This window comes from Alosa alosa, chromosome 9 (genome assembly GCF_017589495.1).
Source record: "Alosa alosa isolate M-15738 ecotype Scorff River chromosome 9, AALO_Geno_1.1, whole genome shotgun sequence".
In the NCBI taxonomy this organism is placed as follows: domain Eukaryota; kingdom Metazoa; phylum Chordata; class Actinopteri; order Clupeiformes; family Clupeidae; genus Alosa; species Alosa alosa.
The window spans coordinates 12,394,925-12,418,663 of NC_063197.1; the positions used below are offsets into that span (position 1 = coordinate 12,394,925).

General features: G+C 43.0%; 3 protein-coding genes and 1 long non-coding RNA gene across 5 annotated transcripts in view; 2 read left to right on the forward strand and 2 right to left on the reverse strand.

Moving 5' to 3' along the window:
- usp24 (ubiquitin specific peptidase 24) overlaps positions 1–1,062 on the forward strand; it is a 54,563-nt gene extending 53,501 nt beyond the window's left edge. The window contains exons 62-63 of the mRNA XM_048252043.1: positions 112–222; positions 467–1,062. Of these exons, the coding sequence (XP_048108000.1) occupies positions 112–222; positions 467–529 (174 nt within the window). The 3' untranslated portion in view covers positions 530–1,062. The remainder of the gene's footprint in view (positions 1–111; positions 223–466) is intronic.
- Positions 1,063–4,734: 3,672 nt separating this feature from the next.
- pcsk9 (proprotein convertase subtilisin/kexin type 9) lies at positions 4,735–11,445 on the reverse strand. The gene is made up of 12 exons (XM_048253499.1): positions 11,138–11,445; positions 10,599–10,790; positions 10,379–10,502; positions 9,961–10,094; positions 9,261–9,402; positions 8,756–8,952; positions 8,349–8,532; positions 7,845–8,021; positions 7,396–7,544; positions 7,050–7,215; positions 6,144–6,316; positions 4,735–5,617 (listed from the first exon to the last, which is right to left on the reverse strand). The coding sequence occupies exons 1-12, from the start codon at positions 11,315–11,317 to the stop codon at positions 5,387–5,389; spliced, it is 2,049 nt and encodes a 682-aa protein (XP_048109456.1). The 5' UTR covers positions 11,318–11,445; the 3' UTR covers positions 4,735–5,386.
- A 108-nt stretch (positions 11,446–11,553) lies between these two features.
- LOC125301282 lies at positions 11,554–14,273 on the forward strand. The gene is made up of 3 exons (XR_007194703.1): positions 11,554–11,743; positions 11,937–12,031; positions 13,623–14,273. It is a non-coding gene; the product is annotated as an uncharacterized LOC125301282 (long non-coding RNA).
- Positions 12,783–17,787, reverse strand: bsnd (barttin CLCNK type accessory subunit beta). Of its 2 annotated transcripts, none has more exons than XM_048253741.1 (3): positions 15,060–17,787; positions 14,280–14,338; positions 12,783–13,304 (listed from the first exon to the last, which is right to left on the reverse strand). In XM_048253741.1, the coding sequence occupies exons 1-3, from the start codon at positions 15,234–15,236 to the stop codon at positions 13,043–13,045; spliced, it is 498 nt and encodes a 165-aa protein (XP_048109698.1). In that variant the 5' UTR covers positions 15,237–17,787; the 3' UTR covers positions 12,783–13,042. The 2 variants fall into 2 exon arrangements, with proteins under 2 accessions (XP_048109698.1, XP_048109697.1); XM_048253740.1 differs by having other exon boundaries at positions 14,280–14,362.
- Between the last annotated feature and the right edge of the window lie 5,952 nt (positions 17,788–23,739).

Consider the following 23,739-nt stretch of genomic DNA (forward strand, 5'->3'; position numbering starts at 1 on the left):
TCGCCCCACTTCATGCAAATTAACTTTACAACCTCTTTACAAATGTGTCTGAAATGTTAAATATATTTTGTTGTACTGTGTGTGTGTGTGTGTGTGTGTGTGTGAGTGTAGGACACGCTGGCCTATGCCACAGCCCTCCTGAATGAGAAGGAGCAGTCAGGAAGCAGTAACGGCTCCGATGGCAGCCCAGCCAATGAGAACTCAGACCGTAGCCTCAGACAGGTACGTCTGCAGGAATGGGGGTCTCTCACATGGTTTGACCCACAGTATAACTCAGCTCGATTAGAAGGATTCTACCTTATACTTATATTCTTACACTTATAATTCCTTTGACTGATACTTTTATCCAAACTTGACTTGCATTGATACCTGTTCAGAATGCTATTATTTACTGTTGATAGATAAACTCAAAGAAATAAATTGGACTCACTTCCTAACCTAGTCTTTCTTCTCTGTATTTCCCCAGGGCTCCGAGTCTCCCATGATGTTGGGTGACTCCAAGAGTGACCTAGAGGACGTCGACCCCTAACCGCTTTTCTCAGCGTTCAGGGGTGTGATTTATTTTTTCGAAAGCAAAAAAAAAAAAAAGAAAAGAAGCATAAACAATCCCTCCAATGGAGAGACATTGTGGCTTCAAGCAGCCAATCAAAAGACTGTGTTTGACCTCCAGCAGCAGACAGATTAAAAAAAATAATAATGGAGGAAGCAGACAAAGCGAGACAGCCAATCAGAACACTGAACTTCTGTTGCCCCAGTGATGCTGGAAACGTTTTCGACCCAAGGCGGTCAACACCAACAGACACCATTCTGTTCTGGATTAGATTAATCACCAATCACTATATCTGACCATTTGTGGGCTACAACATTGTTGATTTTTTTTTTCCTCAAGCAAAAAGTGTTTAGTAGAACACCAATGAAATCAGCTCTTATTGCTTATTTTGCCCTTTTAATATCTCACACTAGAACTACAGGATGAAAACAGGGGCTTCTTTTAAAAAAAAAAAAAAAAAACTAAAAAAAAAAACAAATCGGCAAGTGTGCACATTTGCCAATGTAATTAAACAGATACTATTCACGATAATGTAAAGATGTGTCACAGGGGAAATTTCAAATGTAAAAAAATAATAATATTTTTTAAAGTATCCTAACGCTCCTTTGAGTGTTTGTTCAAAATTGATGAGGTGCTGCTTAGTTCCTTTCAATGCGAGGGGGAACTTAACTGGTGTCTTTCGAAAGTCCAACAATATAGCAAAGCATTTTTTTTTTTCTTCTTTTTCAACCTGGTATTTGTTTAATGCACTTTATGGTCAAAGGAAGGCAGTGAATAGGAATGGAAGGTCACTGTAATCGAGACACATACATATATCTTTCTTTCTTTTCTTCTGTACTGGTCGCAGTGTGGTTTCAGAGCTCTTGCCAGTTTCTCTGCCTGGTTTGGTTTTAGCCCCACTGAGAGAGAGCAGCAGACGTTTCACAGCCTCAGCCCACCTGCACACCTGTGTACCTGCCCGAGTACCCAAACAACACCACCGACACAGCACACCAAAAATCAACCTTGCTATCCCAGGATTCCACATGTCACATACTGTAGCATACAAACGAAGTGGCCAAACAGTGAGTGGACAGCCTTGGAGATTGAGTGCCATGCAAGCACTGCAGCTGCTTGCAATCAGGTAACCAGAAGTGGGAATGAGATATATGTATGTATGTATATATATATATATATATATATATATATATATATATATATATATATATATATATATATATATATATATATATATATATATATATATATATATATATATATATATATATATATATATTATATTTATCATATATGTATATATATATAGGAAAAAAAATCAACAATCTAGACTATCCTGAGACTGGAGGAAGTGATGACGTTATGATCCCCTTTTCCACTACATATTCCCACCTATACTGGAGCTCGAAGAGTTGGATAGAACTTTCCAGAATGACGAGCAGCGACATGGACTTCCGCTGGACTGACTGACATTTTTCCTTGAGTTTGATGTTTCTTTTTTGAGTTCCGGATGGCTTGATTCAGTTTTTGAAGGGATTTCCTTTTCCTTTGTTGCTTTCTTTTTCTGTTCCTATGCCTTACACTGCCCGTGGAAAGGAAGAGGGCTGGCATTTCTCACGCTTTGCATTAGCTTGGGCAAAGCCAGTCAAGTTGCTCAGAGCGCCTCTTTAAGGAGATATGAAACATAGAGGCCAGTTGAAGTACCCATCATCCCTCACTTCCCACAGGACAAAAACCACATATTCACTCTTGAGTCGTTCTTCAGCTGGATTTCTTTTGGGTTATTTCTGGCCTAATGACAATGTTCCCCCCTCTCCATGCAGCACAACACACATACACACACACACACACACCGACACGCAGATACACAAAGAAAGAGCTGCTTTTGATACCGTGCTTAATGACCTCGTGTTGAAATCTTTGACATCAACAGGCCTCTTACTTCAGTTCTCTCGTCTTACAGGGCTTTTCCATAGCCAATTTAGAGTGAAGCGTTTGGTTTTAGGAGGACAAGTGGTAGTCATATCAGAGGTCACAAGTGTGCATACTCATGCACACACACACACACAATCACACTCACACACGTACTGCCATAAGCTTTAACTTTTTTATATCATTCAGGGGTGGTGGATTTGCCATTTGCCAACTGTTTTTCTTTTGTTTTGTTTTTGGGTGTTTTTTGCAGTTTACTTGATGCTTATTCTGTCTTTTTCTTTTGTTTGTTTTTTTCCCCTTCTTTTTTTATTGTTTGTTTGTTTTTGTCTGCCTTATTCTGCGCAGTAAAGAGAGGGAGAGGGTGGAAAAGGCGTTCACCCGGACTGCTGTCCACCGAGCCCTCAAGTGCCTTTACCCCAGTACACCACCACGCCACAGCTGCAAGTCTGTGGTCCTCCCTAGCACACTCATAACCGTATTACACACACACACACACACACACACACACACTTCCACCACCAACACCACATAGCTCATCAGACTGTAGAAACATGATTACCCAGTAGATTAGCATTAGAAGAACATTGCCACAGACTGTTGGGTGCCACGCGCTCAGAAACAAGTTTCCTTTTTCTTCTGTCCTGGAGAGGGTGCTGCTGACTTTGTTGTTGCTTTGCCACACAGTAGTTTACTCCTTACCACCATTTCATTTTTTTTTTTTACGTTTTAAGTGCAAGGACCTAAAGCAAACCATGTATGAGCTCTCCCTTGAATGAACAACACTTAACAGGTTTTGTTCCTTTGTCTTAACCTATCAAATTCATAAATGCTGTGGAAGGAGATCTAGTAGTTGTGCTTTTCTTTTTTTCTTTTTTTAAGGAGAAGTGATCTTGTGCTGTAATGAACCTCGTTTGAAAAGCGTGTCCAGTTGTCTGCCTCTTACCAGTGAATGTGGGTTTTTTGTTTGTTTGTTTGTTTATGTCCCTTCTCTTGCTGCCTCGCTGTCGCATGTGTTATCAGTGAATGTATGTGTGAGTTACCTCGTATTCAGGGTATCACCGAGTGACATATTGGAACACCAAAACGCTTCCCCTGAAACAATCACTAGAACTAAGTGTACAAACCTTTTCTGGACAAGCAACTATTTGGCAGAACTCACATTTCTAGTGAGTCAGAATGCTTTTTTTCTGATTTGTCTCTGAAAAGCTTTCTAGGACGGTTAGGCTAAATAGTCACAGTGGCCTACATTGCTTTTATCCTACAACCTCTCCGCCAAGTGATGTCGGCCTAACTGCAACTATATGATCCTTGTCCTTTATCACTCTCCTGGACAGAATGCACTTTTTTGAACTACATCCCACACTGCAAATAGCCTAGAGTATAGCTTCCCATGAGCTTATGGACGTGAGATGGGTTTTTCTTTTTATTATAGACACCTACGAAAATCGTCAGACTTTATTTTTGTATTTTCCCTTTGTTCGTCCCATCAGTGGCTTTCTGGTGGTTGCGATAATCGTAGATTGAGTTTCAAAGCTCAGAGTTCACTACTGCTGTGCCTTGACCAGAGGCACTTTTTTGTTTTTATTTCTTTCCCTTTGACACACACACACACACACACACACACACACACACACATAGAGTTCCCCCTCTCTCACAGACGGACACCTCAGCGTCAGCTGTGTGCGGTCTTGTCCGTGGTCAGAGCCGCCACAAACCTGCGTCAGCTGCAGTGACGAACATCTCATCAGTCTGAGCCAAGTTCAAATTAGTGTGCCAAGGACTAGGAGTTCCTCCCCGACTGAAGACGGGTTCATGTGAGACAAAGCCGAATCTGCTGACCCGCTAAAAGAGACGGACGTGAGGGGCCTGAGGCAGACCGTTACAAAAGCGCTAAAGCTCTAACATGTGTCGCCTCTTGACTCCTTGTTGTTCTTCCTTTTTTTTTTTTTTTTACTGCCCCTCTTGCGCCTGTAGTTCTTCTCCTAAGGGTTCTGGAGGGTCTCCTGGATTTTTAAAAATCGGGTGAAGGGGAGGGGGTTGAAGCCTATACGGGTTTTTATTGAATGCTTCAGTTCCTCAGCTTTGAGCATCCACCTGTATGCTGGAAGTCTGAACGTTCTGAAGTGACAATTCTGTTAATGCATGTTAAAACCGCGTTTTAATTTGTACATCAGAGTTTGATTATGGGAATATTTGATATAAAAAAAATAAAACTGGAATGCTCAACCTTTTATACAGAGTTTTTTTTTTTCTCGTTTATGCCATTTTGGGCATTTAAAAATGACCAACCATTTAAGAAACCAGCTTTAATGTTTAAGAATAGTGTGTGTGTATATATACAGTTAGGAAAATACATTTTGACTTGGCACATTCCATTGTATGCATATGATTTAACTACAAAAAAACATAAAGCAGCATTCATATAATTCTAAACAGAATCATTGAGCTCATTTCTACTGCGAATTTATAGAATAGCTTACATTTGTCTGGTGGAATGTGCTCTCACTGAACCACAAGCAATAGGTAGGCCAAGATTTTAAAGCTACTGTAGGTGACCGCTTTACATACAAAAAGATAAAAAGCTTTAGCAATGGTACTCTATGTACCTTTCTATGTAAAATATGGCAGTAGCGATACATTCACTTACTTTTTTTTTTTTTTTTTATGTTTCAGTTTATTTCACTTGGAAAACATTGAGGTCAAAACATATCTTCTCTATATTCTGTGTGCCCTAATGGTGATAAATATTTCTGTCTCTCCATACAACCTGCAACATGGATCCAGTAGCCTACCCTCCTGGCGAAGAAACGGGGCACCACAGAGAAAGCGTGGAAAGACAGGAGTGTAGTTAATGATGTGAGCGCATGGCACGCATCTGACCAGACTGCAGACAGACAGGGATCCTCATTTGTGACTGCTCTGGTTCGTTTGCAGCCGCTCCTCCGGTTTGCTCCGGCCGTTCCGACAGCAGATGGCCAGGGCAGCGGTGGACCCTCGGCCACCGCCGCCGCCTCCTCCTGCCGAGCTGCGCACCACACAGGTGTTGGCTCGGCTGAAGGAGCCGCGGGAGGGTGAGCCGTGGGAGAGGGCAGTGCAGCCGGTTAGCGTCCAGGAGTCTTCACACGAGACCTCCACCTGCGGCCACAACACAGCATAGGGATCAGTGAGGATGGAGTGGCGCGCAGGGCAGCACATGACACACCTGCAGCCCCAGTCTCCATCTCCATCAAGCATTCAAAGCTACGATGAATGTTGAAAGGAGACAGAACCTCACAATCCAGATATTCCCAAACCATTCAAATATACATTCATCTTACTCAACCTATTGCTAGCCAGTGTTAATTCACTCATGTTACTTTTTTGCAGATCCTATATAGACATTTTATTTAAAACCGTCCTGTTTCACAATTACAAAATCTGTGCAACCTTCTGAAGATATACTGTTACATAAACACAACCTCTGCACATGTCCTGCGCTGTCACCTGTGTTGTGAGAAGGAAAGTCCCTCACTGGGTTCGGCACCCTCTGACACAGAGAGCCGGCATGCTAACAGAAAAGCTATGAACTTACACGCTGTAAGTGTCTGCATAAAGCTTTATGGTGCATCTGTCATAAAGCGTGAAAATGGTACCAGAACAATCCCCCCCAGCTCCCACATACCTGTTCAGTGAAGTCAGTTGGATCATGCTCCCTTAGATGACACTCCAAGTCGGGGGCGTAGCAGCAAGAGGCATATGCCATCAGTCCCTCCCCTGCAGGACACGCCTTTTGGTCGCCATGGAGAGGCCGCCCAGCATCCAGCACAGTGCCTGACTCTGAATGGGCACTGCAGCCTGAGGTGGGGTCATTATTGAGGTTAGTACGGGCATCCAAAGATATTAACATATGCAGTGTCAGGATGCCATCAGGGGCCAAGCTAGAAATGGCAGAGTTTATTCAATTGTATAGTAGAGTAGTAAAAACAGCAATAGTTGAGCAGTAAAGAAGTATAGGCACCAGAGAACCAGGGCATGATTATGAACTGTCTCTTACTCTAATGTGACCTGGGTCTGGTGTGGATTGACAGCCCTATCCCCAGGTGGAAATCTCCATCTTAACAAAGTAAAAGTCCTACCGCATATTTGTTGCAACAATTCAATAAACCAGCTCATTTTGATCAGCATCACTCTTCAGCTAATTAGTCAAATCATCTGCCATGGTAGGTACGTATAAGTGTACTCTTTTGATCCCGTGAGGGAAATTTGTTCTCTACATTTATCCCAATCCGTGAATTAGTGAAACACACTCAGCACACAGTGAGCACACACTGATCCCGGCGCAGTGAGCTGCCTGCAACAACAGCGGCGCTCGAGGAGCAGTGAGGGGTTAGGTGCCTTGCTCAAGGGCACTTCAGCCGCCCGTGCCTACTGGTCGGGGTTCGAACCGGCAACCCTCTGATTAAAAGTGCTAACCAGTAGGCCACGGCTGCCCTAAACACACGATTCTGGTGGGACGTTGTGAATCACCTCTTATCTCGGGCTATTGATTGTGTTGGTGATGAGGGTGTGTGTGCATCGCACATCTTACCTGTGAGCTGGTGCTCAGCGTTGGTGCAGGACGCTTTGGTGCCCGTCTGTTTGCTGGCACTGACCTGGCACTGCACAGGGCTCCACGTGCAGCAGCGGGCGACTGCGTACACTCCCTGCCCCCCGAAACTGTTGGTGGCGACACACTCCTTTACACCATCCCGCTCCTCAAAGAAAAAAAGAAAGCGACAAAGGAAAGTGAGAATACCACTGTTAGCTTGGCGGATGAAATATCAGACATATTGATCTCTCCAAAAATCTCTACAATGTTCGTCCATTATTCTGTCTTCCTCTATGTTTCCCAACTGGCCTGACGTTTCATTTGTTCATCCGCTCCTGCCTCTCACCTCTATTTTGTCTCCGGCTCGAGTTCCACCCGGGGCATAACTGGAGCAGCTGAAGAGCTCCTCTCCTTGGCGGCATCTTGTTACCGCCGTGTCTAACGCCAAGGTGCCCGACATCTCTGACCACACTGTTCGGCACAGCAGATCCTCCTCTGTGGTGCATGGGCAGATACAGACAGTTAAAATCTTGCCACTAAGCCTTGTCCTTAAGATACGATGGAATATTAGGACAACACATGAAGAAAAAGAAATATTTTTGCTATGACGAGATTAAACTCAACATGTCGACATTAATCTTTACATTTTGAGTAATAAATGTTAATTTGGCCATCACACAACTACTACGTGTAATATATAACTCTTTCATCTCAAATCAAGTGAAAAGTGCACGGTTAGTTTTTAATTGTTTTGTTGTTGGTGTTGTTTTTATAATTCCTGAAATGCCGCCATACCTGTGAGGGCAGAGTTTGGACTGGGCAGTGAGGCGACCATGTTGGGTGTGGCAAGGCGGTGCTTTTCAGGGAAGCCCTCTGGGTTGATGGCCTGTTTGACTGAGTGCCTGAGCAGCAACTGCAGGACCTCAGTGGACGTGGCGTTGGGCCTTGAGTTCAGGATCACCGCTGCTATGCCTAAGAGAGTCAAGTAACATACTTGAGTGTGACGATGAACATAGAAATCCTTTTCCATGGATTAGAATTAATCTTCCAAAATGTAAAAAAACAACCTAATAGTGAGTCCAAAGCCAAGGCTACTTCAAAGTCATCTGAGAATTGACATGGTTCAAGTACAATTCAGAAATTCATTTTCATATGATTTTAGTTTTTTATAATTACTATAATATTACTTTGCACCACATTATTGTATATTATTTGGTACATTTGTGGACATGTCGGATAGATGTTTCTAATTCTTAGTTGATGATATTCTCGGTGGACTTCTCTGTCTGTTAGACTCACCAGCTACATGTGCCGCAGCCTGAGAGGTGCCACTCTTGGTGGTGAAGCACGTGGGGCAGTCACTGGAGGCACTCACGATGTCATCACCAGGGGCAAACAGGTCCACACAGCTGCCATAGTTGGTGCCTGTCGTGCCCGTGGTAAGAGGCTGGTCAGCATGGTTAGTGGCTCCCACTGTAATCACCTATTATCAGGAGGTATTTTTAATGTTGGCAAAACGTTGTAACATTGATAAAACTGTTCATATTAGCTCTGTTCATATTGTCTGTGTAATAATAGCATAGTCTGTAGAGTCTATACTACAAACTAGTAGTCATGCAAAACTTTAAAATATAACACAATTTGCACAGTGTATTTACTTTCCATTATACCTGCAGAAGAATGAGCTCACAGTAGTAGTGGGTTACCTCTGGTTCTGATGACGGAGAGTAGCGGCAGGCATCGTCCTGGTAGTTCCCGGCTGCTGCGATAAGCACGGCCCCAGACTGCACCATGTCCCTGCAGGCAGTGTTGAGGGTGCGACTGAACCCCCCCACAAACGGGAGTAGTACCACCAGTGGGCTCAGCGGTTGAATCAGCAGGGACGCTCGGACGTACTCTAGAGCTGAGGATTGGGTGAATAGGTCAGTGCTCGCACGGAAAATGGTGGATCTGCATCACCCAGTTGGGTGCCATTCATTGGTTGAAGGGAGTTCCCCCTTTCATTTGTGCTTTGCATGTCTAGATAAAGCTGTATATTTAAATGTAATATGTTGCTGTTGTAGGCTCAGTTTATATATATTATATATACAATATTTTAGGCCTGATTAGATCTAATTCCAATCTATTGCATCAAAATGGAATTGCAGTTGCACAATGCAATTTCAGGATGACATCTTCTCCACAGTACACTGTCCCTGTTGTGTCCCTTACCTGCCAGTGCTCCAGAGATGGTGCCTTTACCCTGGCAGTTAAGCACACGCACGCTGTTCACGTTCGACCCCCGGGCCACGCCCGAGTCCCGCCCACTCACCACACCTGCGATGTGAGTGCCATGACTGTCACACTGACTGGCCTATGGGAGCGTGACAGAAAAGATGCGAAGTTAAGGTGAGGTAATGGCCTATAAATAGGTACATTACTCTTTAACTCCACTTTTCACTGCGCCACCCACTGTAGACCCACAGAAACATAAATTCATCCAGCTGTATGCATGTCTGTCCCAGCAGGAAAGAAGTTAAGCTCCATGTGAGGTTTTGGGGATTTCCTGTCTTGACTTCTCAACGTAAAAACAGTAATCAGTCATGTGTCTGAGGAGCATGAAGGCATTTGAGATTACAACAAAGTGAGGAGGCAGCACTTTTTTCACGCAGCATTAAAGACGCTTGTGATAAACATGTGATCTCTTCTGCCCCCTGCTGATCTCATACAGGTACTGCAGTATGATGTTCTTCCAGATGAAAATAGTCATCTGACTGGCTTTCTTTTTTCAGATAGCCACAACACAAATTGCATCTTATAAGACAACTACACAAGTGATAAGAGTTGATAAGGGATATTTATGCAAAGTCCATATAGAAACATGGACAACAACATCACAAGATGCTTTCAAGCTCTTTCTCTGATCACTGACCTGTCTGTGGAATCGAACACCATCCTCGTCTGGAACACTGTTGAAGTCAGTGACCTGAACTCGGCCGTCAACCTCACGATGGTTCAGCTGGATGCTAGTGTCTAGGAGATACACTGACACTTGGGAACCGTCATCTGTTAAGGAACATACAGACACAAACAAACATGCACATAAGATAACCATAGACATATACAACCTATGTGAAGATTGCCATCTCTGTACTGATTGCACCTCTGACACATATAGCATATAATGAGGAATCAGTTCAGATCAGATCAGTTCAGTCATGATCAGTTCCCACAAAAAAACAGTGTATGAAATATTGTTTTTATCTAATGTCTAATCTCTCTCTGTCTGTCTGTGTTTGTGTACTGTGTGTGTACTGTGTGTGTGTGTCCTGAGAAATGCATCCACTCACTGGGGGGGGTGTATTTTCCAGCCTCGTGCTTAATCTGTACTATGCGGTCCAGATTCCAGGGTACAGCCTGAGCATATACAGAAGAGTCCTCCTCTATGTACTTCACGTGTGGCAACTTTACTGCCTGTACACAGGGAGAATTACACAATCACTCTTGACCTAAGATTATTGAAACTCTTGAATGCCTTACTGATGTGATACAATGCACTTTGCACATTACCAGATGTAGAACATCGCTGCTCATCTTCACCAAAAAGCCGTGGAAAGCTCCAGCGTACTTCTGGACCACCTCAATTAGATATCCGCGTTTAGCTGCTTTAACTTGCAGCCTGCGGATGGTGCGGTCCACATGGTTGTCGTGTGTTCCCTCTCGCAACACGACTATGTACTGACCAGGCATTCGCCATTGGTCCTGTGCGGAAAGTTTGTTTTAGTGAGATGAAAGTGCGTTATGTCAAACACCGCACCCTGAGATATTTAACCACATTTTCGTATAATAAGCTATAGGGTCAGCTGAGGTCACTGTTCTGTCGCAAGTGAACTACGCCGCATTGCAACCTTGTGTGTGTGTGTGGGGGGGGGGGGGGATTAAGAATGGCAATACTCTGTCTTATTAATGCGTAAAACCATCCGTGACAAGAAAGTAATATCTGAATACACACTCTACATGAAGACAAAAGCCATAATGTTTTGTGGGGGAAAAAAAATGTTTTACGTCATTGTATATATTGCTCTGGGAATAATCATATTTTAACTTACCTTATTACACCTGTAGAAGTCTGCGGGCTGTTCTGTTCCGGACTCAGGTTGGCTATCATCCTGGCGAATTAGAGAGATAATCATCTCCTCATCTTCCGTATAGTCCTCTGTGGACAAGGTCATTGGAACAAGCATACAAAGAAGAGCACCGACTATCACAAATTCAACTATAGCGCTCATTTTCACGGATTATTGTTGAATTTCGTTGAAATATATAAGATACTTATACGTTTTGTTCTATGAATATCATTAAAAAAAAAAGTCATTAACAATAGCCATATATAAGAGACAGTCCAGAAACACTGTACTTTCTCAGTAATTTCATTTGGGCATTTAAGAGATTAATTTAAATTACTGAAGTCTGACATGGGCAAACCCTCAAGGCGGGGACTTGTGACGTTTTGGGGGGTCACGCCACCGCTTTTGTATCGAATGATGTCTTCGTTTAATAAATGTCCTGAAAAGGATTCAAATTTCAGAGCTGCAATCACCAGTAACGTTCCAAGCCTGCGGCTATCAGCTTTGTCAGTATGAAAATGTGGAGGGTGACCAACAAGCTTAGACTTGTATCTTATTTGAATGCTGTGATTATCCAGCGCAGTTTTGGTATGTGTAATCAAATATATTTTCACATGTATTTACATAGTTATCAGGTCCCACTGGACAGTTTGTTTTGCAACAATTATGATGCATGTATGAACATGGGACATCTGTAAATAGTAATAATGCGTTTTAATCAAGATCACATGTGGTTACATTTCCATTATAGTCCCACTGTTCATTCATTGTGCGTCCGCAGGCTCCCCGGGGAGGAAGGTGTGTAGCCAATTCTGTGCGCGCACATGTGCACAAGTGTTTGTGGCATAGAAAGTCTATCATGTTGCCAGTTGTTTGGTAAGTACAGAACGAAGTTTCTCTGGAGTGTACTTGCGGTTTCACGCGCATAGATGATTGATATCTTCATCTGAAAACTCTATGACCTATCTGTTTCCACAGACTGACATGCATTGTCTCCTCGTGTAAGAAAAAATGCATTTAAATAATCATTTTAAAAAATATATGGTGCAAATCGCAATCACCTGGGGAGAAACAGTAGCCTATGTTCCACAATTTAATGTTCCACATAACGCCGTCTATATAATCGTATATAATAGTAATCTCCTACTGCCCTCTGGTGGTCTCATGTGGTCTCACTATTTCCAGTAAATCATCAGCAGATGCAATTTTAGGAATGTAAACTCTCTAGTTTAACTCTCTCTGCCTGAAACCCTCCTTCCCTCTCATTCACATAGTCTTTTTGTCCTCTGTTTATGTACTGCATGTAGTCCACATTGTCAGAACTATGCAAAATTCCGAGCTCAGACCTTCCTCAATTTTCAGTGTTCAGTTATTCTCCACCTTGCAGAGTTTTTTATGAGTGCTCTTATGGTGATTGCAGAATCCTGCCTATTAAGAGGTGATGATTGCTAGAGGTTTCTGAGCTCTGCCTTAACACAGACACAGCTCTGTCTGTCCCCTTTTCCCCACCACCCTCTGGTTTCCATGGGGACCGGTGCCAAGGTCAAGGCTCTGTCTCTTAAAAGGTTTTCTATAATCTGAGGTCTTCTGTTTCAGATGTGAGAATAAAGTTAGAATGCACAAGCACCATTGTAAAAAAGAACTCTTTTTTATTAACAAATCTATTTTATAAGAGCAAACTTGAATATTATAACCATGGGAGAAACCCGCATTTGTACCTGAAATAGAATGCAGATGCCCTGAGTCAATTCAAATTTAGATTATCCTTCATAAACCCACAGAATTCAAATGCTTCTGCATTCAAAACAAGTGTCTAGCTAGTCAATGTCCTTCTAACTGTCTATTCTAATTTTAGCTAACAGCTTATCTTCAAAGTACAGACACCGGTCAGTCACTGTCTATTTCAGAGCTGAAATGGCAAGAGTCCTCCACGGTCCCATAATACATTTCAGCTTCCAACTCCAGCCCCAGTGTCTTGCTGTGAGACAGAGGACTGCGGGATGGAGGAGTCAGAGAGGCCTGGATGGCGGCCATGGTTGATGCCATGGCTGTCACAGCAGAGCCACTCATGACATATGTATCTTCCTCTTCCTCCTCTTCATCATTGAGATTTGCCAGAGGAGCCTTCAGTGGTTCAGTGGTTGTCTCACTGTACAACAAACAGAATCATGTTAGAAGGGGACCAAATTCAGTTAGACTGTGTGTGGATTGAAATTTGATGGATGAAAAAATTACAGAAATCCAAAATACAATCCATGCAATCTCCAAATGCACACAGAGCACACAATGTGCCATGGAATGCAGGGCTCTCTAAGGCAGATTTTGTATTTTTGTATTGACTGTTAAAAAACTCCTTTGCTGGACCATCAATCCTGTTGGCCATTATCACTTTAAGATGCATCCAGATGCATCTAGTCTGCTGAGTGAGTGGTTGTTGTTTCTGTCTTCTTTTCTCCCTCATTATCAGTATTTCAGAGCACCTAATTATATCATGGGAGATGGAGACCAGTGCCTGCTCGGGATGGATTGGATTGGCAGGCCGGAGACGCTCATAATGGGATGTGACTGATCTCTGGGTGAATGGAAGATGAAACGTTGACGGTCTCTTAGGTGCCAAGCCCTCTCCTTGATACTGGGAGACTTGAAGATGCAGTCTGCAGTTTCATTTTTGGTTTTGATTTTCTGCGTTTGATGATCTCCAGACTGCAGCTGGCCAGAGGGTTCACAGCAGACAGGGGATGGACTCTCTCCATACTCAACCACTATCTTGGGCCTTCACACAGATTTCCCCCCAACTGGCCCCTGTTCATCATAATGTGTTACCAAGGAACTAATTTTGTGGAAAAAAATGATTCTAGGACTCAAAATGGGCTCCTGTTCATCATAATGTGTTACCAGGAACTAATTTTGTGGAAAAAAAATGATTCTAGGACTCAAAATTGAGAGTTTCAAGTTTCAAATTCCTGTGTGTGTGTGTGTGTGTGTGTGTGTGACTCGTTTCCTCTTCTGTGCATCACTTTGGATAAAAGCTACTAATTACAATAGTACAGTGTGATTATGCTACAAATTCCTTGAAGAGGCAGGGCATTAAAAGTGGCAATTTAATGAGATCCATTAGACATACCATGAGCTGATTATTGGAATGGTATACTGTCCCCCCCTCTCACTCGTCCAGATCTCCTCCTGGTTGGGTATAATGAAGGTTGCCTGGAAATAAACATGATATAGAATTCTACATATTTCTGAACATAATTTATATTTATGTAGTTCTCCACTTATTCACTAGCCTGACGAGCCAGACCCACATTAAAATGTAGGGTCTGGGCACTCACCGTTCGCAGTGCTCAGTCTGAGGGGCGGGATAATCAGTTGTCTTTCAAATTCCCTCTGGACGCAATAGGACAGCGGCAACGCTATGAGTCTCATGCGTTTCCCACCAGCGGAGCTAGTTGGCTAGTTCAAACGTTTGCCAACTTAATAAAAGCTTAACTCGTGTCACACTGTTCGCTAACAGCAACATCCATCTTATTTGTTTTCAAGTAGCAGGGAATTCAAGCCAATCCGTTGCAACTCTGCCATCAATCATTATGTTAAGCCCACCTAACGACTCTATGCACGATTTCATTGGCCTGATTTAGTTTCGATTTCTGGAGCTCACAAGCCAACGGAGAGTTGCTAGACTAGCCCTGGGGCGCTAGGGGCGCGTCTAGATTTCTAGGCTACTTATTCACTTGAATTTTATACATTTTTAGACTGTATTATAATTATTTTTGTCCTCATTTAATTTCGAAAGGTTCCAAAACCCCACAAAAGATTAATGCACACTCTCCAATCTCCTCGCTGCTTCTTTCTTTCTGTCTGTCATTTTCCTTTCTGTCTGTCCCCCTCTCTCTGGCCCACCTACCTTTGGGTAGCACTGGCACATACTCCAGACTGTGCCTACGGCGGCCGTCAGCACCCCCATGGCACAGAAGGTGGCAAAAACGTGGGGCTCCTCCACGCTCATCACAAACAGGCCCACAGACACCAGTAGCAGCCCCAGCACGATCAGCCCATAACGATACGGCTTGTTCTCAGCCATCGGCTAGCTGCGGAGGAACAGGGCAGCTCCAGACCAACACAGCCGAGACTGACACAGGCTCCTCACAGTCACACTCCGCTTCTACTGTGATAAATGTGCCGCTATGACATTGTCAACGTGGGGTAAAGGTGAGAGTGTGGGCTGGGTGTGCCGAGTACCACCTGACCTGCCCAGGTAGAGTGGGTCGTTACAGGGGGCATGTAAAACTGGAGCCTCGGGGGCCATTTCAGGTGCAATGAGGCTTGGCAGGTCACCTTGCCTACAGCTTCTCACGTGGTTTCCTCCAGTCAAGGATGGATAAACTCACTAAAATCATTTTGTGTTTAGACCTGTGAATGTATTTGTTTGTGCACATATTTGCCATGTTATAAAAACCTTTACAGTTCAGTAAACATTGAACATACAACATTCTTGGCTCTGAGAGACATATATATATATTCACAAATGAAACACATTTCACACTTACACTGAAGTGCCTCACAGATTAAAGGCATAGATCCCTTATTATGTATTTTCTCATGCTGACAAGTGAACAATTAACAAAGGTCATCAAAGCATCAGTATTCACTTGCATTATGGTAAGTGTGTAACCATGACATAGAAAAACTCAGCGACAGAACCATTTTAACTGATTACTGATTGCCATGTAAACAGCTGGGATACATTACAGAACCAGTAATAGCATAGACGTAACATCTTTAGGCCACATGAAATGAAGAATCATCGATAAGGAGTCAAATCCTCAAACTTTTAAATGCTAGTAATAAAGTTATTGGCAGTGAGTGCCAATTCATCAATGCAGTGGGTAGAGCCCCTGGATCTAACCTGGGGGTCAGAAGGCACCTGATGCATAGTGTACCATCCTCTATCATGACCAGGCATACATACATCCATATGCACGGCCAAAAAGATAATAACTGTAACGTCTTACTGTTCCATCCAGTATACCAGTACATCTATTCAGTTGTTAAGTTTTTAAAATAAACATTAATTCCAACCATGGCTTGACAATGAAGCACTCATTATTATTCAATAACACATGCCCAGGCCTCTTGGTATCTTGACAAGGCACTTTGAGACTGCAGATGTATTGTCCATGCTGAGTTAAGCAGAAGCAAGCAGGCAACAAGCATCATTAGAATGTGAATTGATAGGTAGAGACTGCCAACAATGGAAGCCCTGACCTTGTAAGTGCACAAGTACTCCAAAATGCATAAACAAACTCCTGCTGAGTGGGAAGTGTCCTTCCTATGAAAACATATTTCAGCAGAGAAAGTCTGGAATCCATTGACCGGATGCAAGACCTTACATACAAAAACTTATAAGTGCATTTGTCTCTTGTATTAGGATGATGTATTCTCTGACACTTAATTGGGTGAGATACAATTCCAACCAAAAAAAATTAACATTCAGAACTGTATGCGAAGCACTCCCAATGCCTGAGTATATTTCACTGAGTAACACAAGAGAGAGGTAGAGACCAGAAAATGCTAACTAGGTGGACCTAATACCTTTTTTCCTGCTCGAAGGGCCACATTAATACATTCAGTCCAGAAACTGGTTAATGAAAAGACCTGATCCATCCACTGGAACTGTAATCATCTTCCCAACTGCAAGACTACACTGGAGGAACCATTTGTCAGTCATCCTTAAGCCTGTGCAGGAGTACAGATCATGGAGGTGATCTTTGCTCTGCCTCTTATCCTTTCAGTGCAGCGGGGGAACTTGGTTGTCTGATAAAATACCTCAAAAAAGTGCCAAACTGTTCCATAGTGTCCCTTCAATTGTAAGTAAACTATCTGAACTGAATTGTTTTGATGTTGGATGTTCCCTCTTTACCCCACCCCATCTACTTCTAATGGTGCTGTTTTAGTTGGGCCAGTTAGAAAGATGTCAAAAGTATTCTAGAAAATCAAACTCCACAGGTCTACTGTTTGACACATGATAATAATAACCTTATAGCCAAGAAAATGACAAAAAATCAAAGTGTTACTATAAGCTAATGTCATTATTGTACCCTTCCACATTTAGCTTTGAACTGGTTTGTTGTCCCTGTTTATCAATCAGTGGTTGTATCGAATAAGACCTAATATGCAATATGACGCTTGTTTAACATGTTTCATGTCTTGCAATTCCAGACACTGCAGCCTACCATGTTACTGTTTGAACAATTCTTAGGCATAATCAGCTTTGCAATATCTCAGCAATTGGTATGCTTCCTGCAGTTCACACACAAGATCAGGGGAAGTGCTGCTGATGCCAGGAACTGTTCTTGCACCCCATTTTCAAAGTTCTCACTCGCAGCAGACTCTCATAACATGTATAAAATGAATCCCTGTGAAGATGTCCCATTAAGATGTTCTCAACCACTGATTTTTTTTATCCAGTTGTATTTCGACAGTTATTTTTAGTTAAAAAAAATGACCGAGATCCGGACCTTGGTGAGCTCATAGCTGGCTAAGGGCCCCACGAGGCCTAGTGTGAGAAAGAAAAAAAGTAATCATCATTTGACATTCTTCACTCGAACCCTCCTCAGAAAGGGGGCAGTGGATGGGGGTTCCCAATGACACCCCTCCACCCAAAGGCACAAACTGGTCACGACGAGCCACTGAAGACAAAGCTGGTTTATGTGCTCTCGCCATCAGGCAGGAGACAGTCAGTCCGGTCTGTCACGAGTTCTGGACGGGACTCTGGCTGCCCTTCATGACCGTCTCGTAGGACGGCGGTGGCTCCATCTCCCAGGGCGGGGGTGTCCGCGGAAGGCTCTGCTGACTAAGGTGCTGAAGCAAGGCTGGGGGGGTGCTGACGGGCCGGACCTGGTGTCCCTCCTCCTCGGCCGCTCGGCGGATCCTATCGAGCCTCCTGAGGACAGGATAGATCAGCAGCGGTGTTTATTAACTCTCCAGCCTCATGCACACCATAAAAATTTTTACACATACTGTACATCTTGTTTAACATATCTAAACCACTGAAAAACTGTTACTATTGTCATAAATATTCAATTTTCTCCAAATATTCAATTATTCCCACTATTGCTAATATATTCTCAGTTATACTGATTATAAAACCACCAAATAAATGAACATGTTTATGTTTAACATAAACAAGTATGCATAATGGATTAAATTCTCAAATGCAAATTGTCAAATATAAACATGTACAGTAATAAGTGATCATTCTCAATTCTTAATACCATGAGTAGATGGTATTTCTTTCAAAAAGCAGATGAAAGTCTTTGTGTTCTAAATGGAACGAGTAAGTCTGGCTGGTTGTGTAAAATACTGACAATGCCAGTGCTTAGCTAGAGGAATTTTGTTTACTTCTCTTCACAAACAAAAAAAGGAATGACCCCAGGCTGCTGTGATCACTCCGGTATGCTCATATACAAACACAACTGCCTCGGCACACACACACACACACACACACACACAAAATACTCTCTCTCCTGCTCTCTCTTACTGTTTCTCTCCCTTTTCTCACACACACTCATACAGACACACATACACCATGTTGCACAACAATCTGAACCAAACTAGAAGGCAGACATTGTTTTCTAGTAACATCCAAGAATGGGTAAACAAAACCTCTGCAACCTTTTGAAAATACCCTTCAAATTTGTTTAACACTATTAAATCACCCTGCATTTTTAAACATTTACATTGCAGGCGTTTCAATAAATATCAGTCACTCAAGAAACAAGCTGTTCATGCTTTTAACCAGTTGCTCTCATCACACATGAGAACGTATGGTTTACACATACATACTCGTCTGTAATCATACCGCTGTGACATTACAACAACTATTTAACTACTAACTAACATATCTGCAAAACTGTTGTTGTTCAAAGTGCCACGCAGTGCCGTGCCATGGACGAGTCTCTTCCTTCAGGATGTCTGGATCTCATTATTACCAGGCCCCTGCACTCTCATGCCAAGTTTGCTCTTCCACTCACTGAGTCCCGCGCCTGGCCCAGTACTGCGATGACAGGCCGGTGGGCCACAGGAATTAGCCTGGCCAATGGCTGCCTTTGTCTCGGCCAGCAAGGACTTTAGTTCCTTAGTTCCTCCCCGTGACAATGAGTTGAGATTGGAGGCGAGGGGGAAGTGAAAGAAGGGGAAGGGGCAGAACTCTCTAGTTTAGAAGTCTCAGACAACCACTAAGAGCTTTAAATCACCACATTTTACAGCTGAAAAAGGGATCTTTAAAGACCTATCCCAGACCTTCCTCACAAATAACGCCACATAAACCTGGGGTAACATTACTTGTAACCATAAGTAACCATCTGTTGGTGTACCTTCCCGTTTTAGTTTGACCTTTTGGTGTGCCCTGGACTAGAGCATTAGATGCAGAGGTTGCCCCATTTACCCAAGAACAAAGAGATCCGGGAGCTGTCCTGAGATACACTACTGTATAAAGTACTGTGGCAGGGGCAGATCATACACAGATCCCAGTTAAAGTGGCCTTGTCATCTGAGTGAATAAACAAACAGTGCTTTCCCTTGCTTGACCTACTATTTCATCACATCATCCATTGTGCTTCTGCCAATTTCCTCATGTTAAGCAAGAGAAGTTATAGCCACGCCAAGCTATAATATAGACAAACCAGTTTATGTATTTATGGGTTTCATCAGGTCCCTTTCCACAGGTATTAATCAAGCACCATGCAGTCTGCATTCATAATCTAGGTGATTGATTGTATACACCTGTGGGGACCTGATGAAACCCATGAATAGGCCAACTGTAGAACGAACTCAACCTAGTTTTTAATCACTTTCTGAAATGTGTTTGTTGATATTTGATCAGATGGCTGCTGTTAGTGAACAGACAAATAAAAGACGACTTTATCTCTGTAATGTGTGTGTAATCAAACAGTGTGGTACCTTTGAATGGCCATGGCTTGATGGGGACTGTAGCGCGTCCCTGTGCGTGGATGGAGCAAGAAGTGTCCCGGGACAGCTACATGGTCAGACTTCATGGATTGGCAGAAGGCGTACACGAGGATGATGATGCCGAAAACACCCAAAAGGAAGCCGACTAGTTGCAGGGGCGGATGCATGGTCAAAAAGAGTGACAGCCCGATGGCTATTAACAGGGCTCCCCCGGTCATCGCCATTGCGCGTAGGGATGGCATCTTCCCCCGCGTTAGGTTACAACATCTCTCTGCTCCCTCTGCCCTGCCAGCCTGGGTCTGTTTTAGTCTTCTAGGTCTTGCTCCAACAGGATCATCTAACTGACATCCTCGGTGAGATCTGCAGGAAGGAATTAATATATCTCTGCCCAGCGTACAACATATCATACCGATCACATTTAAATACAGCTATTTAAAGGCATAAACCGAATGGATAGTTCATAGTTCTATGCGTCTTGTCTACTCACAACATCTGTACAAAAGCGTACTTGTTGCAGGAGCGCACCAGAACTGAACAATAAGAAGTCTGGGATATTTCACTGCAATCTCTACAATAGTAAGAAACGTCGTGTGACTTACTAATGTTGATTTTTAAAGTAGCCTACATTGCACATTATACAAAATGATATATTCGATCTTACCCATATCTTTACATCCACACAAAGCTAATTATATTAAGATCAGCCAACGCCAGGCTACTTCATCTCGCATCATATTGCATTACTTCAGCCGTACAATGGTTGTAAGAAACATTGTAGCATTGTAGCCTGTCTTGGTACTGCATTTCAGCTGTCCTCAGTCGTTTCCCCCTTTTCTGTTTGACTTCCTCTTGCTATTATTTTCGGTAGTGGTGGTGGTGGGAGGAGTAGGACTTCAGGATAGAAATATCAAAATACGCCCTCGAATAGCAGCGCCCACTGCTTGCGTATACACGGGGATCTAAACGGCGAGCCTCGTTGCAGCTTAGCTCTCAGAAGTGCAAAGGACGAGAACCGGTCGATCAGCTCAAAGGGGAGAAGCCAAACATGTGAAGATTATGATTTTGTATGCCACCCTGTCACCCTTGTTGTCTGGTTTGTTGAAGCAAGTATATACTTTTCGAATAAATTGTAAATGCATAGGACTAGACCATGAGGTACAGAATTAACCCCCCCACCCGCTTTGTTTCACACAATTTCACAGATGGGCACATAGGACCAAAGAGCAATGCAACACACTAGAGTCTTCCTACACAAGTTGCTGCATGCATACATTTGTCAGCCCTAACAATTGACACATGAAAATCAAATAGGTAAAATGAATGGATGAGTACATGTCATCTAAGTATTGCTACTGTAGCCTAATCTTTTATAACTCCATAGATGTAATATGAAAAAAGTCACTCATGGAATGGACTGATTTGTCTGATTGCAGACATGTGATCTTAGCATTACGCTGCATTATTTTAAAGCAGGGTTGCTTAGTAATGTTGCCATGGCACGCACAATGTATAACTGTCACATGCATTTGTTTTATCATTGTGTATTTCAAAAGTCTCACAGGCCCCTGCTGTACATGCTGTGACCCACCAGACAGGGTAACGCTAGAGCCTGGCCTGTAGAGCAAGATTATTTTTTTTTTTTATGTTTTACTTTTTTAAAATGTATAGGCTCAGTTCTTGTGAAATGTATAACAATGCTTAGTGTTCAGTCCATGATGACAAGCGGTTTCCCATCCACTGTCTCCATCAAATAGAAAAACAAATGGACAAAAGTGAATAACTTCTATTTTAAAATGTTTGGGGGTTATGCCTTTAATTTGACAGGACAGTGAAGAGAGTGACAGGAAGCAAGCAAAGCAGCAAGATTGGGCGGGCTGGACTTGAACCCTGGTCCCTGTGGGCACGTAGACCCAAATATGGCACGGGCACTGCAACCAGTTGTGCCACAGGACCCCCATAACTTAAATTTGAATGCACCTGTGCTGTGGTGTGCTCGTCACGACGACATGGACATTTCACTGTAAACATTACATATATGCATGCAGAGACATAAGGCACTTTTCATTACACATGCATGCAGAAACACATAACACTCTGAGGCACTTTCGAAGGTCAATTAGCACCAAGAAATGGCTGTATCTAAAAGATTAGCAAAGAATATTTGTCTAGCCCAGATCAACAGATCATACTTGGGCCTCATTTATAAAAAATGATCTACGTTAATTTCTGAAATGATCATACGTGTGATTCAGAGAAAACAAACGTATGCACTAAAATCAAATCTGTGCGTAAGAACGTTTTATAAATGAGGCCCATGATCTCAATGATTTAACCCGTGGCAATCCTACCACAGGATACAGGACCGACACTGTTTCCACTCGTTTAAAATACAGGGCAAAGGGGGCAAAGTGGAATTCTTTTTGCAGCCATTTTGTACTGTAGCATTAACACAAGGACACATCACACAAAACAAGGAACCTGGTAGAGAATGTGTAGGCCTATACGTGTGCAAATGGAAGCTGGGGCTTGTATTATCAGGTATGACTAAGGCTTACATCTTACATAATTACAGTTTGTGTATGATAGACAGGAGTGGTTTGGGAATTGTTCCACAAAGGTCTCATAGAATTGTGAAGGCCCGAGTCAAGATGGCACCATCACACCTCAAAGCTGATCTCTCGCGAGCAGCCAAAGAGGGGCTCTGTCGGCCGGAACGTGTCAGAGTAGCTTCTCCTCAGGTGTGTGGAGCTCGTTGAGGTTTTGATGGCCTCCTCATACGGAGGAGGGGGATCCGGGTTCCAGGGAGGGGGGCTGAAACCGGTCGACTCCATTGGTGGATAGTCAAAGTCCTCATAACCTCCCCTCCTCTGTCTGTCCACAGTCCTGAAATAAAAATGATTCGGATTATGTCAAATCATCAGCACATCATTTCATACATTACAATAATCATATTTGACAAAACATTCCCTTTCGCAAACCTTGCACAAACTTTTCTTGCAATGTCAACTCACTTGTGTTCTATCTTAAAAACACCTATAATGAGACTTGACAATGATACTGACACAGGTGCCAAATATAAATTGTTTGAAGTGTAACACCACTAGATGGCGGCAGAAATACTTTGACGTTAAAATACAGATTTTTATGAGCGGATAATGTTGCCAGTGCATCTCAGGGGAACAACTAGCACGCGCCCTCCTTCCCTCAGTGTAGGCTAGTGTGTGCGTGTGTGTGTGTATGTGTGTGTGTGTGTGTGTGTGAGAGAGAGAGAGTTTAATTATCTTAATGGCTAAATGATGGCGTCATCTTTCTGTAAATTCACGATGAGTCTGGGCGTGGTTCCGTGGTTAGATAACTACTAATGCAAAATAATATTTAAAAAAACGAATAATGTGAGTGCTGTTTTGCTGGGTTTGTTAGTTAAGAACATGCGCTACTCTATATTTAATGGTTAATAGTGACATGCACTGTCAACTATACAAAATCGTTGCTTACCTCTGCGAGTTGATGGATGATGACTCTGTTTCTGAGACGTGGTTCCCGTGAAGAGGGGAGAAAGAGACGTAGCTGTTGTCTTGTGTGTTCTCGTTCCTGTAAGTCACTGGGGTTCTCCTT

Bases quoted from the DNA above. Each gene is read 5' to 3' on its own strand.
- pcsk9 (XM_048253499.1), bottom strand. From the start codon at position 11,317: ATGAGCGCTATAGTTGAATTTGTGATAGTCGGTGCTCTTCTTTGTATG. The intron at 8,953-9,260 runs GTAAGGGACACA...CCCAATCCTCAG, and splicing joins CATCTCTGGAGCACTGGCAG to CTCTAGAGTACGTCCGAGCG. The intron at 6,317-7,049 runs GTAAGATGTGCG...ACCCCACCTCAG, and splicing joins CGCTGAGCACCAGCTCACAG to GCTGCAGTGCCCATTCAGAG.
- bsnd (XM_048253740.1), bottom strand. From the start codon at position 15,236: ATGGCTGAGAACAAGCCGTATCGTTATGGGCTGATCGTGCTGGGGCTG. The intron at 14,363-15,059 runs GTAGGTGGGCCA...GTTTATTTCCAG, and splicing joins TGTGCCAGTGCTACCCAAAG to GCAACCTTCATTATACCCAA. The intron at 13,305-14,279 runs GTATGTCTAATG...TTTGTTGTACAG, and splicing joins ATTCCAATAATCAGCTCATG to TGAGACAACCACTGAACCAC.